Raw genomic sequence first — 14,698 nt, forward strand, 5'->3', positions numbered from 1 at the left:
CCAAGAGAGCTGAAGGAACTCAGATGTGAAATTGCAGAACTACTAACTGTAGTTTGTAACCAGCATTTAAATCAGTTTCTGTACGAAATGACTGGAGGATAGCTAATATGATGCCAATTTTTTAAAAGGGCTCCAGAAGTGATCCCGGCAATTACAGGCTGGTAAGCCTGACTTCAGTATTGGGCAAACTGGTTGAAACTATAGTCAAGAACAAAATTGTCAGACATGTAGATGAACATACTTTCTTGGGGAATAGTCAACATGGTTTATGTAAAGGGAACTCATGCCCCACCAATCTACTAGAATTCTTTGAGGGGGTCAACAAGCATGTGGACAAGGGGGATCCAGTGGATATAGTGTACTTAGATTTTCAGAAAGCCTTTGACAAGGTCCCTACCAAAGGATCTTAAGCAAAGTAAGCTGTCATTGGATAAAAGGAAAGGACCTCTCCTGGGTGGGTAACTGGTTAAAAGATAGGAAACAAAGGGTAGGAATAAATGGTCAGTTTTCAGAATGGAGAGAGGTAAATAGTGGTGTCCCCCAGGGGTCTATACTGGACCCAGTCTTTAACATTCATAAATTATCTGGAAAAAGGGGTAAACAGTGAGGTGGCAAAATTTGCAGATGATACAAAACTACTCCAGATAGTTAAGTCCCAGGCAGACTGCGAAGAGCTACAAAAGGATCTCTCAAAACTGGGTGACTGGGCAACAAAATGGCAGATGAAATTCAATGTTGATAAATGCAAAGTAATGCACATTGGAAAACATAATCCCAACTATACATATAAAATGATGGGGTCTAAATTAGCTGTTACCACTCCAGAAAGAGATCTTGGAGTCATTGTGGATAGTTCTCTGAAAACATCCACTCAATGTGCAGCGGCAGTCAAAAAAGCAAACAGAATGTTGGGAATCATTAAGAAAGGGAGAGATAATAAGACAGAAAATATCATATTGCCTTTATATAATTCCATGGTGTGCTCACATCTTGAATACTGTGTGCAGATGTGGTTGCCCTATCTCAAAAAAGATATATTGGAATTTGGAAAAGATTCAGAAAAGGGCAACAAAAATGATGAGGGGTCTGGAACGGCTTCCTTGTGAGGAGACATTAATAAGACTGGGACTTTTCAGCTTGGAAAAGAGACGACTAAGGGGGGATATGATAGAGGTCTATAAAATCATGACTGATGTGGAGAAAGTAAATCAGGAAGTGTTATTTATTCCTTCTCATTACACAAGAACTAGGGGCCACCAAATGAAATGAATAGGCTGAATGATAAAAGTGAGGGGCAAACACTGCAAGGGATTTCTCTCCCTGTCCCTGTCCATCTCCCTCTTTGCCCCTAAGAATACAAAAGAACAAACCGCTGGACTATGGTCTGAAGATTTTGGTCAGTAATACCCCCTGAAGGATGTGGTAAGGAATTTACCTGGAATCAAATCTAGTTTGTTATGTTAGGAAGTGCTTGTCTTTCTTTTTCTTACAGCCATTGCTGACTTTTATGCCTCATGACTTGTACTCAGTCTTACTTAAGATTCTATCTTCCTTTGTTGTTAATCTGGTTTTATTGTTTAATCCAATCCAGTGTGTTTAAATTACATTGTCTGGGTAACTCCATTTAGGGTGGCAAGTTGTGTATACATTTTGGGGAGGAATCCGGGACTGGGGATGTGTTGTGGGAACCCAGGTTACAGGGCAAGAGATGAGACGGGTCTGGAGAACTCTCCCGTATGTCACAATAGTTACAGTGACTTCCCAAAAATATCACAGTACAATGCTCACTGCTCAACACACGCACACAGCTGTCATTAAAATATACAAATTGATATTTTTGTATGTATATTCATAATGTGTTTTATAACAAACTAGTCACAGACTGTGCATTGCAGTGTGGTTTTGGGGGCATGGTTTCTGATGTGAGCATTGAGGGTGATGGTATTGCTGACGAGGAAGTGACAGCACTAGAGAGGCCATTAGTGTGTTGGTGGCAGGAAGGTAATGCTTGGAGACTGGCAGTGTGCCGGGTGTGAATGGAATCTAGAATCTAGAACCTCCTTGGTTTTGGTATTAGGCGTGCGAGGAAATACACTTGAACAACCTGAACTCTAATTTAACAATGACTGTTGTGTGGGGATGAGCATCTTCCATGGGTTTAGACTTCTGAGTCATGAACTATCAAGAGACTAATTCATGCACATACCTTGTTGCCACCTTAACTATGGAGCTCCTAAAGTGCCTCCATAATCCTCCTAGATCTGATGTCCTGGAAGAGTGCTCAAGGCCTTGATCTTGGGTTGGCTTTCTCCTCCTCCTGTGTTCTGAGCTGGAGACGCAACAGACACGTATAATAATTGGTTGGTTGGGTCTTCCCATTTAAGGATACATGAATCCGGTTCAGCAGCAGCCAGTGCAGTGACTGTGTCTGCCACCAGGTGAGTTGGGAGGAGTGTCTGTTGCTCATCAACCGCTGTCACAATATCAGGCTTACATGGTTTCTTCGTTTGTTTCCTACAGGTTCATGAAGGTGGCTGGCCGCACAGTGGATGCTGTTACCTGGCAACAGTAGGTATTAACCATTCCTTTTACTTTCCACAACTAGCAGCTGTGCAGCAAGGAGCTGTTGTTGCTTAGGGCAGAGTTAACATCTTGTCTAGGTTCACACGGTCACTGTGAAAGGGACAGACCCCTGGAAACCACCTCCTCAGCCGCTGTACTGTGCTCAAATGGCGGGAAAGGCCATCCCCTGGCAGCTCAATAGGAAACACGCCCTAGCAGGGATGCATTAGCCTTTGCTGTTCCCCTGGGCTGGGCGTGTAAGTATCTACCTGGGGAACAGAGATTTAATCATGGGTTCTCCAGTCTAGCAGAGACAGGTCTAAAGAGCCAGTGGTGGGATAAATTAAGGCTGGAAATATGGCGTACATTTTTAACAGTGAATGTAATTATCCATTGGGACAACTTAGCAAGGGCTGTGATGGAGCTCCAGCACTGGCACTGCTTTTCTAAAGGATCTGGGCTAGGAATTATGTCGGGGCCGTTCTCTGGCTTGTGCTATAGAGGAGGTCAGACTAGGTGATCACAGGGACCCTTCCGGCCTTGGAATCTCTGAATAACTAGTCACCTCTCCCAGGCTACCAAATTGCAGAAAGTGGAAAAAACTCTCCCCCAAGCTTCCTTTGTTGCCCGGGTTCCTGATACCTAGTAAGGTAGGCAGACAGCCTCCGGGTTTGGCAAGGCTGCACGGGACAGGTGAGAAGGAAGCTGCATGTGGTGCGCCACTGGACAATTTGAAAGTCCTTCTGTGTATCCTGCTTCTCTTTGCACCTCTGGCTGTTGCCTCTCACAGGCTGGTGGCCTGGATCTAAACCCACCGGAGCCAGAGGGAGAAAGACTCAGTCCAATGGTAAATACATTACTGCCCCAGGAGTAATGTATAGCTGGATTCTCTGCCACCCTATGTAGGAAACAGAAACTGGGTGCCCAGGGGGAATCCACCTATAGGAATAACCTACAAACCACTGCACAGCCCTGTAACTAGGATACAGGGCTGGAGAATAGATTCCCACAGAAATCTTTTATGTCAGCTCCCAGATTCCAGTCCAGGATGGGCTTGTCAGCAAGAGGTTAATGCTTGATTTCTCACCTGACTCCCCAAATTACAAAATGAAAGTGTTAATAGTGCCATTGGCAGAGAGGCTTGGAGCATGTTCGAGTGTCATGGGTAAGGCGAAGATTTTGTCAGGGATATTTTTAGTAAAGTCACGGACGGGTCACGGGCAATAATGAAAAATTCCCGGAAGCCCATGACCTGTCCCTGACGTTTACTGAAAATATCCCTGACAAACCAGGGAGCCCAGCTGCCTGAAGAGATTGGGCAGCTGTGGGGGCCGCTCCGAGTTCTGGGTGTCCCCGTCCCCCCTCCCGCCTGTGGGGGCTTGGAGCTCTGGGGTACCCCCGCCACCTGTGGAGACTGGGAGCTTTGCAGGATCCCCGGCGCCCACAGCAGCTCAGAGCTCGGGAACCGCCCCCTGCGTCGGCCGGGAGATGCAGGGCAGGTGGCGCGCAGCCCCCGAGCAAAGGGCAGTCCCCCCCTGCCCCCCCCAAGCATGGGCCGAGCAGCCCCAGTGCCTCCAGCCTCCCCCCCCCCACACACACACACACAGCACTGGGCAGCCCCAACCACCACAAGTCCTGGCTGCCCTAGCCCCAGCACGCTGCTTCCCTGAGGACGAGCAACATGCCGGGGCTGGGGTCAAGGGGGAAGGGCAAGCACTTAGCAGGGCTTCGGGGAGGAGCATGAGTGGGGCCATGCAGGGCTGTTTGGGTCGGCTCAGCCTTCCCCAGCCTACGGGACGTGCCGCCCATGCCCCTAATCCTGCTAGAGAGTCAGGAACCTACCTATGCTCTAGGGAACAAGCTGAGCCCCACCCACTCCCCTGACAACGAGGGGCACGTTACAAACCAGGGGCTGCAATCCAAACCCTGACTAGCGGCACTGAGCACCACAGGGTGTTGGCTTTTTTGGTGTAAATTATTCCATGTCCTCTCCAGGGCCGGCTCTAGGATTTTTGCCGCCCAAGGCAAAAACAATTTTGGCCGCCCCCCCCCCCCCCCCACCCCCCGTTTTTTAATTACCCCACCCCCGGCCCCGCCTCAACTCCGCCCCTTCCCTGCCTCCTCCCCCCAGGCTCTCAAGCCTAGGAGGGAGGGGGAGCAGCGGTGCCCGCGCCGCGGCCACTCGGAGTCTCCCCCTCCCTCCCAGGTTTGAGAGCCTGGGAGGGAGGGCGAGTAGCGGCACGCGAGCGGCAGCAGCAGCGGAGGTGAGCTAGGGCGACCGGGGCACATTTTTAGGGGCGGCATTCTGGCGCCGGCCATGCCGGCCCTAAAAATGTGCCGCCCCAAGCACCAGCTTGTTTTGCTGGTGCCTAGAGCCGGCCCTGGTCCTCTCCCCTTCCCCGTGAGCCTCAGCTTTCCAGGTTCGTCTTTGATTGCTTGCACGGGCACATTCCACTGCAGCTGCGCACCTCGTGCACCGGGGTCGGAGAATGTTCCCTCCGCGGGGCCCAGCGGGGTGGTCCGAGAGCCCTCTGTCGCCACCCTGGTGTGAGAGGGCAGAACAACCCTGCCCCCTCTCAGCTCCTTCTTGCTGCCACTGATGGTTGTGAGAGCACTGCCAGGCTGCTTGTGACAAATGTGTTCCCCACTCCCGTGTGTATATCGCCTGTTGCTGTTAGAACTTAGCCAGTTCTCAGTGCTAGGTTTGCATGTTAGGCCTTTTTTGACCACTTTTTATCTTTCGGTACCGGGATCGGTACCAGAACGATGCCCAGCTCTCCGGGGTTACGTCCTGCTGGCCTTGTGCTAAGCCTGTGCCAGTCAGCGCCCCACACCTGGCCTGCTTACGCCATTTGGGAAAATCCCACATTAGGGACAAATGTCCCGTTTGTAAAGGGATCACGCCCCGCTCAAAGGCAACACCGAGGCTCACGTGCTTACTTATGGAGGCAGCACTTTGCCCTCCATCAGAGTCATCACTTGGGGGAAGCGCCCACAGGACGTCCATTTCAGTGTGGAGATGTCCTCTGTCCCAGTCGCTGGTACTGAAGAAAAGGCTCAGGCCTTCCTCAGGTTCAGTACCGGAGCCAAGTAGAGGCAGAGACTCTGTGAAACATTCAGGGGAGAGGCTCTCCCTGGAGCACTCCTCGCCTAGTGAGAGGAGATTGCTGCCTCTGGAACCTGTGGCAGGTCTGTCGGGCCGTCCCCTGAAAGATCTCTGCAGCGCCCCTCACAACCACTCTGGAGACATGCGCAGCCGCAAGGAACCTGCTTAGCCTCTTGGTACCAGTTCACAGGCAGTACAAGAAGGTTTACAACCAGCAGCAATGCCTGCACCTACCTCGCTGCGTCAAGAGCCTACAGTATTGTTACCTCCCAAGCTTCCACAAAAGCTGGAGCAGGACAAACCTCCAATGGTGTCGCCAGTACTGCCACCCCTCTAAGCCTCAGCGGGTTCTGCCCCTCCATCGTCAGAGCTATCAGACTCTTCTTCTGCTGACTCGGAGGTGAGGTCATCCGTATCCCATTCAGGTTGGGGATTATACCCGCCCCTCAGTCCTGGGCACCATGGGCCATGCAGCAACCTCAGCACTGGCCTCCTTCTAAGTGACAATGGTCCGGATGAGGATGGGTCCAGGCCTGTACCAGTGGCAGGTCTGGACACCGTGGGACATCACTTCTCCAGCTAGGACCTCCCCTCGACCCTCTTGTTCACTATCTTCAAGAGCACTTGGGGGCATCGGCACCCAGGGTCTCCAGCTCCAGTTCCCCATACCAAGATCAGTACCAACCAGCCGGAAGTCTCTCAGGCAGCTTCTTCACCACAAGACATTGGTCAGCCCCCACCTCAAAGTCTGTGGCGTCCTCGTCTCACAGGGGAGCTGGAACAATGTTTATAGTGCGGCTGCTGAGAGCCATTGAACCAAACTGTAAACTCTGGATATACTGTAATGGAAACCATTTCAAGGGGGGGGTGCAGCAGCCCCCCCCAACCCAGACTTCTAGTTCCAGCGCCTCTGTCGTCTCATCACCAGATGAGGTGTTGAGACAGCGAGTGATTCCCTGCTGCCAGAGGACCACAGGGGCTCATCCAGATCTACTGAGAAGTATGGCCTTGGTGCTTGACGTCCAGGCAGAGGAGGGGCGTGGATGCTCCCACAAGCTGGTGGACATTCTGGTATCGACAACCCCTGCCAGGGTAGCTCTGCCAACCAACGAAGCCATCATGGAGCCGGCTGAGGAGTTTTGGCAGACGCCTTCCTTCTGGCCTCCCACGGCAAAGCGAACTGAGAGGAGGTGTTACATCCCCTTGAAGGGGCATGACCATTTCTGCTCTCCTCAGGTTCCCTGAATGGCAGCTGCCAATGAGCGGGACAGACGAGGACAACAGGCATCGATGCCAAAAGATCTGTTGGATCTGTTTGGTCACAAACTTTATTCGTCAGGAAGTCTGCAACTCAAGATTGCAAACCAAGAGTCACCCTGAGTCCTGGGGAAAACAAAATCTAAAGAGACGTTACCAGAGGACTGTAGACAGGAGTTTGCAGGAATGGTGGAAGAAGGTAAGCTGGTTGCCAGCACTGCTGTCCAGGACAGTTTAGATAGTGCAGACTTGGCTGCTCGAACCATGGCATCAGCTACTACAATGAGAAGGTGTTTGTGGATGCAGTCATCTGGGCTACCGCCAGAAGTCCAGCAGACCATCCAGGACCTCCCTTTCAAAGATCCCTTGTTGTTTTCAGAAAAAACGGATGGTAGGCTCCATAGCCTAAAAGATTCCAGGGCAACAATCTATAGTCCCGCAATGAAAGGGAAACAATTTCATCTACAGCAGCTGTACAGGCGCAAAGTTTTTGCTCCCCGGTCCCAAGATCTGTCAAAGAGAAAGGGCTGGGGTTCTAGGGAGTGTCCTCCACTGCTCATCCCATCCTGCGGCCTTGTCCAAACAGCCATTTTGATGGGCTGGTTGAGGGCAGTGCACCAGTTACCATAGTTCCGTCAGTTCCCCACCTTTCATTTACCAATTCCTTATCCCACTTCCTAAGTGCTTGGATCTTAAGCACGGCGGAACTGGAAAATGCTCTCCAGTTCATTTCTCCCCCACCCCTTCCCTCTTCAGGAACCACTCTCAAGAGATTGTCCTTCAACCCGAGGTGTAGTCTCTTCTTCACGCAGGGGCCGTAGAGGAAGTCCTGTTGTACCTCAAGGGGAAAGGCTATTCCCATAACTTCTTCATTCCCAAGGCAAAAGGGGTCTGTGACCGGGGTCCCAGGGAGCCACACTGAAATTACTCAATTAGGGTAAACTGCTAAGAATGGGGCAGACAATCCCCAAAGCTGGTGGATACTCCAATACTTAGATTAGCACAAAACAGCTTCTATAATACCTCACTGGTTACCCAGAAGCCAACAACACAGTTCTCTTAAAGCAACCCAGCCTCAGACCTCCACCCAGACGCTCAAGTCCAATGTGATGAGGATTACTGAAAATCTTATTCATCATGTAAGTTCTACCAATCCCAAAGGATCGGACACGTTACCTCCCAGGTTAATGAATATTTCAGATCTTACCCAAATACACACTTACAGCCAATCCTTATTAACTAAACTAAAATTTATTAAAAAAGAAAAGAGGGAGTATTGGTTAAAAGATCAGTCTACATACAGACATGAGTGCAGTTCTGAGATCAGATTCATCGGGGAGATGGGGAGCTTCGTAGTTGCAAAGAGCTCTTTCAGAATTACTCCGTAGGTTACAGTCCAATGTTCATATTCAGGGGGATCCAAATTAGGACTGGAGATCTCGGTCTTATGACTTAAGCTTCCCCTGCATGAAGCATCCAGCAGATCTGAGATTAAAAGATTCTTGGGACCTGATCCTTTTTTACAGTTTTGTAGCAGCCCCTTGACCATACAGTCCTGGGTGAACACTGGGCTTCTGATATAACCTTCTGTTTCCCAAACATCACCGGTAATCAACCACATGGATTAACATAAGGTAATTTATCCATTAAGTAACTCATATACAGCTTTAAAGAGACATATAGACAGTGACACTATTTCACCCGAGATTCCTCTAAATGTGAATATTCCCTTTTGATCTCTGACTCAATAGCTATAGTGACAGACAGGAACCATCTGTTTCCATGGGGAACATCTAACAAGATGTAAGTAAACACATACAATTAGTATCACCTCCAATTCTCTAACCATACTGCTTTGCATTTCAAAGTTCTGGCCTATCTAGCATGGAATGGCTCTAATCACCATTTACATACTTTTCTAACATGTCTCTAAAGGTTGAATTTGGGTCATTTATCCTGCAGGATGCTTAACCCTTTGTGGCCATGCGTCACAGGGGGCCTCAGGCCTATTTTAGATCTAAGAGTTGAACAAATTCCCAAAGAAAATAAAATTCCACCTGGTTGCGCTAACTTCAATTATCCCCTCCCTGGAACAGGGGGACAGGTATGCTGCCCTCGACTTAAAGGACACTTACTTCCATGTGGCAATACGCCACAACCCCTGGACGTTTCTCAGATTCGTGGTGGATGGGTGGGGACCGTTATCAGTTCCCGGTGCTTCCATTCCATCTGTCATCTGCTGCTCGGGTAGTCACGAAGTGCTTGACCATGATGGCAGTGCATCTAGGGAAATGGGGAGTCCATATGTTCCTGCACCTGGACGACTGGCTGATCAGAGGCCAGTCTGAGGCTCAAGTGTTATTCACAGTCCTGTCCACCTTGACATGCTAGGACTCCTAGTAAATAGAGACAGATCAGTGCAGAGAATAGAGTTGATGGGGCAGCCTTAGACTGCACGAAGGCCAAGGCCTTTCTACCGCAATCCAGGTTTGAAACACTACGGGACCTAGTGCTGTGGCTGAGAGCATACCCTCTCCCCACAGCATGCAACTGCCTCAGTCGCTTGGGTCTCCTGGCAGCGTGTGCCTCGGTAGTTCAGCACGCCAGGCTGCATCTCAGAAAGCCGTAGGCAGGGCAAGCATCTGTGTATGCCCTGAGTCGTCATCAGCTGGGCAAAGTGGTCCGAGTGCCAATGTTAGTTTTGTCATCTCTGGATTGTTGAATGGTCCTTCTGAAAGTTTGCATGGGGGACCCCGTGTCCCCCTGCTGCCAACCCTCACTCTAGTAATAGACAAATCCTCCCTGGCTTGGGATGCTCACATGGGGTCCCTCTAATCTCAAGATCTAAAGACTCATATAAATGTCAGGGAGTTAAGAGTGGTGCGTCTGCCCTGCTCGGCCTTCCTCCCCCACATAGTAGGGAGAAATGTATTAATTCTAACAGATAATTGGGTGGCCATGTTTTACATAAACAGCCAGGGAGGAGCACAAGCCACCAAGCTATACCAGGAGGCAATTCACCTCTGGGACTTATAGCCAATCAGTTCATTTTATCATTAATTTATTGTGTGTTGTGTGATGTTATAATTAACTCATCCACTATGTCACATAGAATCATTGTATGGTAAATAGAGTGAAGTTGTAGGGTTATAGAAGGATAAGACTGATAAGTAGCATTCGGTATCTAAGTAGGGCTGAAATGCAAGGCCTACCGGCTGCGGCCTGTCAGATATCAGCTTAGCCATATTAGGCCATAGGCTTGAGAAATGCTGGACATAAGTAAGTGACCAAAGAATGACCCTGTGCCACAAGATTATGGGAAAAGATGCACCAAGGGGGTATTGCAAAATAAATTAATGGTAAGAGTAATTTTGACTACACAATACCAGGTAGTCACATTTTTCTAACACATGCCCTAATCGTAGGGTGCACTATGTGCGTAAATGCTAATGAGAATAAAAGGAACTACAAACAACCTATGAAAAATGGGGTACCCCAATATTCTTGGAGGACACAGTACAAATAAGGAAAAAGAGGAGGACACTTTCACACACATGTGCAGGGTCTGAGGTATAGTCAGAATCACATTATAAAAGAGGGTGCCCCGACTGGGTAAAATGAGTTCTTTATGAGAAAACTCCGGCAGGAACCATCCCTCTACTTATAATCAATTGGCAAGGCATCCATCAGATCCTAAGAATATCATTAAGGATGTGAGTGTGGTGGGATCCCCGGGGGTGCAACCTGGAACTGGGGTACCGCTGTGCCTCCTTAAGTCTCCAGCCTGGGCTGTCTCTCACAATGCTTTGCTAGTGACAAGCAGCAAACCCCTCCAGGTGCTGTTATCACTCAGCACAACAGCATGTGGAGCCCCTCAGCCAGCTAGATTGCATGAATGCTCCCAGAGCCTCTCAAGAATCACACAGAGAAAGGCACCAGCCAATTCCCCTCAGCTCCCCAGCCTTACGTACCGTCCTGCCCGGTCAGAAGCCTGGCCAGTGTAAGTTTATTACCCGTCCATCCCTCCCTCGATGTGGAGAGGACATGCACCAGCCTTTGTAACCTGAGCTGAGATTTCCCAAGGACTTCAGCCAAACGCACCCTTTTAGGTAAAGTCTGAAACAGGTTTATGAACTGCAGAAAGAGAGTGTGGCGGTGTGTGCACACCCCGTCCCCAGTAGAGGTGGATAGTGGGTGTGTGGACACTGCGGTTACTGTCTACCCGACTGTCTTGGACCTCACCACACTGAGGTCCAAGGGTCAGAGTGAAAGCAGCGGCCCTTGAGTCCGGGGCAGCATGGCCTAGCGGCTGGAGTCAGTACCGCGGCCCTTGCCTTCAGGCTCATATTGAGCAGGGGTGACCTGCATTCAGCTGGGGGGGTCTGTTTCCCAGGATTACACCGTGAGCAGATTGCATTTATTTAGTCTGGGAATTTGCTTCCTCTGATAAGTCCTGATCAGTGGAAAGTCGCCTGGATCAGGGCCTGTTAGCGGAAACAAACTCCCAGGCTAAATAAATGCAAATTCATCTTGGATCAGTAGGGGAGGGCTCCCTCTCCCAGTTCCTGGGAACTTTGGGGGTAGGGTCCGTGGACGGTGTCCTGCCGCTCTGGTGCTGCCTGGCTGTGTGCTGGGGAGGTGCGGCATACAGCACCACAAGAGAAACAGCCGGCGTGAGCAAGAAGTTGTTTGTTGAATTGTTTCCAGCTATGTAATGTAAGGGCCACATGTCTGTGGGGCCTCCTCTGGTCTATGGGGCCTCGTCCTGGCTTTGAATTCCAAGTCTGCAGTGTGGACCCGTAACCAGTTGTGGGGACTGGCAGTGGATTGTGTCTGTGGATAATGATCATAATGGCATCTCTCCCCTCTTTGTTCCAACAAACAAACAAACAAACCAACCAAACAAGCTCTTTCTAACCAAGAAGAAAATTATTAGCAGGTGACAGTTTATTTTAATGCTGATGAAACTAAATTGGTGTCTAGCTTAAAATATGAACATTGCTTTTCCAAATCCTGACGATCCTCGTGGGATATTGGTTATAATGTGTCAAAGCTGTTAGTCCTTTGAAAATGCTCTGCTTGCTCCACCCAAGGAGCTCCGAAAAAAACCCTGCCTAGCAGATTGGCTGGGTGTGAACTCCGCTTTCCCCTCACTCTTCAAATATCTCTGATGAAAATATGACCTTGTTTGGATTTCTAGACGCAGATTTGCCAGACATTCCAGATATTCTTGAGCTGACTGATATAATTCACTGTGTCCCTCTCTCCCCTTCCATAATGAAGTATTATTGTCTCAGTGTGTTAGCGGCTCAGACGTGCATGGAGAGGTTCTATTCGAATTGGGTGTGGCGGGTAGGACTTGCTCTTTTTCCTTTTGATATGTAATTTTGTTTGTTGTGCTTGGTTACCAGTCAATGTTTGTCATCGGCTAGACCCCTCAGGGATTGCACCTGGAGACCAGAGGAGTCTAGAAGGTATTTCCAGTCATTTAGGCTGCCCTCCTCCGGACTTCGATGCCCACTTGGTGTCCTTGCCCAGACTGAAAACGTATTGCCCGATTAAAGAAAGGGGCAGGCCCTGGTCTTGCCCACTTACCCATGAGCCCTGTTGGTTTGCCCCGTTGGCTTTGGAGTCTTGGGGGTCAGCTGTGTGCATGGTTCCTAGCGGTGTGTGCAGCTGCTTCTGGGGTGTGTGTGACTCAGGCACAGTGTGAAAACGTTCCCTTCAAACAAAGGGATCCCTGGCATTCGCACACAGAGGGAACGCTTCCGGCTTCAGAGTGTGCATGTGGGCGTGTGCAGGTTTAGTTAGGGCGGGGGGGGGGATCGGGGCAGGTGCCATGGGCATGTTGGGGGGGGCTTTGGGTAGGGGGCATGTCAGGGGGTTGGTTTGAGCGTGTCAGGAGTGTGTGTCAGGGTGGGGGCCTTTGTTGGGGGGTTCAGTTGGGGTGGGGGCGTGTGTCAGGGGCAGCGTTAATTTGGTGGGCGTGTGTTTTAGGGGGCAGGGGTTGGTTTGAGTGGGGGGCGTGTCGGGCGGGGTTCAGTTTGGGTGGGGGCATGTCGGGGGCGGGGTTCGGTTTGGGTGGGGGGGCGTGTCAGGGGCTGGGTTTGATTTGGGTGGGGGGGGGTGTTGGTGGGGTTTGGTTTGGGTGGGAGGGCGTGTGTCGGGAGCAGAGTTCAGTTTGGGTGGGGGCGTGTCGGGGGCACGGTTTGGTTTGGGGGGGGCGTGTGTTGGTGGGGTTTGGTTTGGGTGGGGGGCGTCGGGCAGTGTTCGGTTTGGGTGGGGGGGTGTTGGGGGCGGGGTTCAGTTTGGGTGGGGGGGGGTGTCGGGCGGGGTTCAGTTTGGGTGGGGGTGTCAGAAATGGGGTCCAGATTGGGCGTGGGTGTACTGAGGGTGCTTGGTTGGGCGTGTCGGGGGGGGGGTTGAGTCTGGGAGGAGGGTGGGTTTGAGCAGGGGCATGTGTTGAAGGGGGTTCAGTTTGGTCGGGGGTCGGTTTGAGAGGGTTTGGGCGGGCGTGGGCGGGGGGGGTTGGGATATCCGCGTGTGCATTCTGGCTGAGTGGAGATGTGTTAGTCGTGTCGCTCATGTGGGGCTGGACGTGTGGGGGAGGAAGGAAGCGGAGGTTGGGTTGTCCTAGGGATGTACACGGGCAGGGCCTGTATGTTTGGGGGTGTGCACGTGGGGCCTGCGGGAAGTGTGTGCCCAATGTGTGGACATGTGAGCTTGGAGGAGAGGGGGTCACCGCGAGCACAGAAGGCCTCTCGGGGAGGAGATGCCAGCTCAGGCCATGGGCTGGGTCTGGTGAGAGAAATGGGGGAAAGCTGATTGAAAACACAAAATAATAGTGTCTGTGTCTGTGCCCTGCCCCCCCCGTGTGCCCGGCGGGGGTGGGGCTGCCCCCCGTCTCTCTGGGACACAGCTCTTTGGCCATGCGCAGAGGTGCCTGGACGGCAGTAGCAGCTCTCCCCGCACTGTTGCCGCCCGCTGCCCCTCCCGGCTGGCCGTCAGGGACCGCGCGCTCAGCCCCCCGGCACGCGGGCACTAGAATTCTAAGCAGACTCTCCCTGTAGTGGCAGGCAACACGCTAGATCCGGAAATTCCTGAGCTCTGGGAAGTTGGCTTTAATGTAATTAACTGAAATAAAAGAAGGGGTCAGATAATAGGGGCAAAGGTCCCTCTCTAAATTAAGGGGGGAGTAAACAGAACCAGCTGCTCAGGGGCTGGGGGCTCTCGTCATTAAACAGGGTAAGAGGCTAATGGGCCAGGCAGCTAATTGTGACTCTTTTGGGGAAGGATTCCGAAGGCAGCGGGAAACCCAGAGGTGGAGGGGGCGGCAGAGGTGCAGCCAGGCCCCGTGAGTAGCCAGGGAACCCTGGGGCCCGGCATTGCCCTCATGGGGCGTGGGGGGGTGACTGCGTCTGACACGCTGCCCCTGTCCTGTGCGGTGCATTGGTGCTGCTAGACGGTGAGGCAGGTCCCTCCGCACATGCAGCCGGGCTGCCCTGACCCCGGCTCTGCAGCAATTGAGGCTGCCCTGGCTTCTATTCTGACCAGCTGGGTGACCTTGGGCAAGTCACTTCCCCTTCTGCGCCTCAGTTTCCCCACCTGTAAAGTAGGGCTAATGACACTGATCTCCGTTGTAAAGCTCTGAGCTCTAGGGATGAAACACGCTAGGTAAGAACTAGGTAGTGATTGTTATTACTGGTTCCCTTCCATAACCTGTCCTGTCCCACTGTCACCAGCCCAGCCCTGTGTCACGAGTCGGTGTATTTA

The 14,698-nt window shown here is 51.4% G+C and overlaps 1 protein-coding gene across 1 annotated transcript in view; it reads left to right on the forward strand.

Moving 5' to 3' along the window:
* HPSE2 (heparanase 2 (inactive)) overlaps positions 1–14,698 on the forward strand; it is a 282,498-nt gene that overhangs the window by 213,032 nt on the left and 54,768 nt on the right. Inside the window, exon 6 of the mRNA XM_065408175.1 lies at positions 2,521–2,568. Within this exon, the coding sequence (XP_065264247.1) occupies positions 2,521–2,568 (48 nt within the window). The remainder of the gene's footprint in view (positions 1–2,520; positions 2,569–14,698) is intronic.

The sequence above is a fragment of the Emys orbicularis genome, chromosome 7 (assembly GCF_028017835.1).
Source record: "Emys orbicularis isolate rEmyOrb1 chromosome 7, rEmyOrb1.hap1, whole genome shotgun sequence".
NCBI lineage: Eukaryota > Metazoa > Chordata > Testudines > Emydidae > Emys > Emys orbicularis.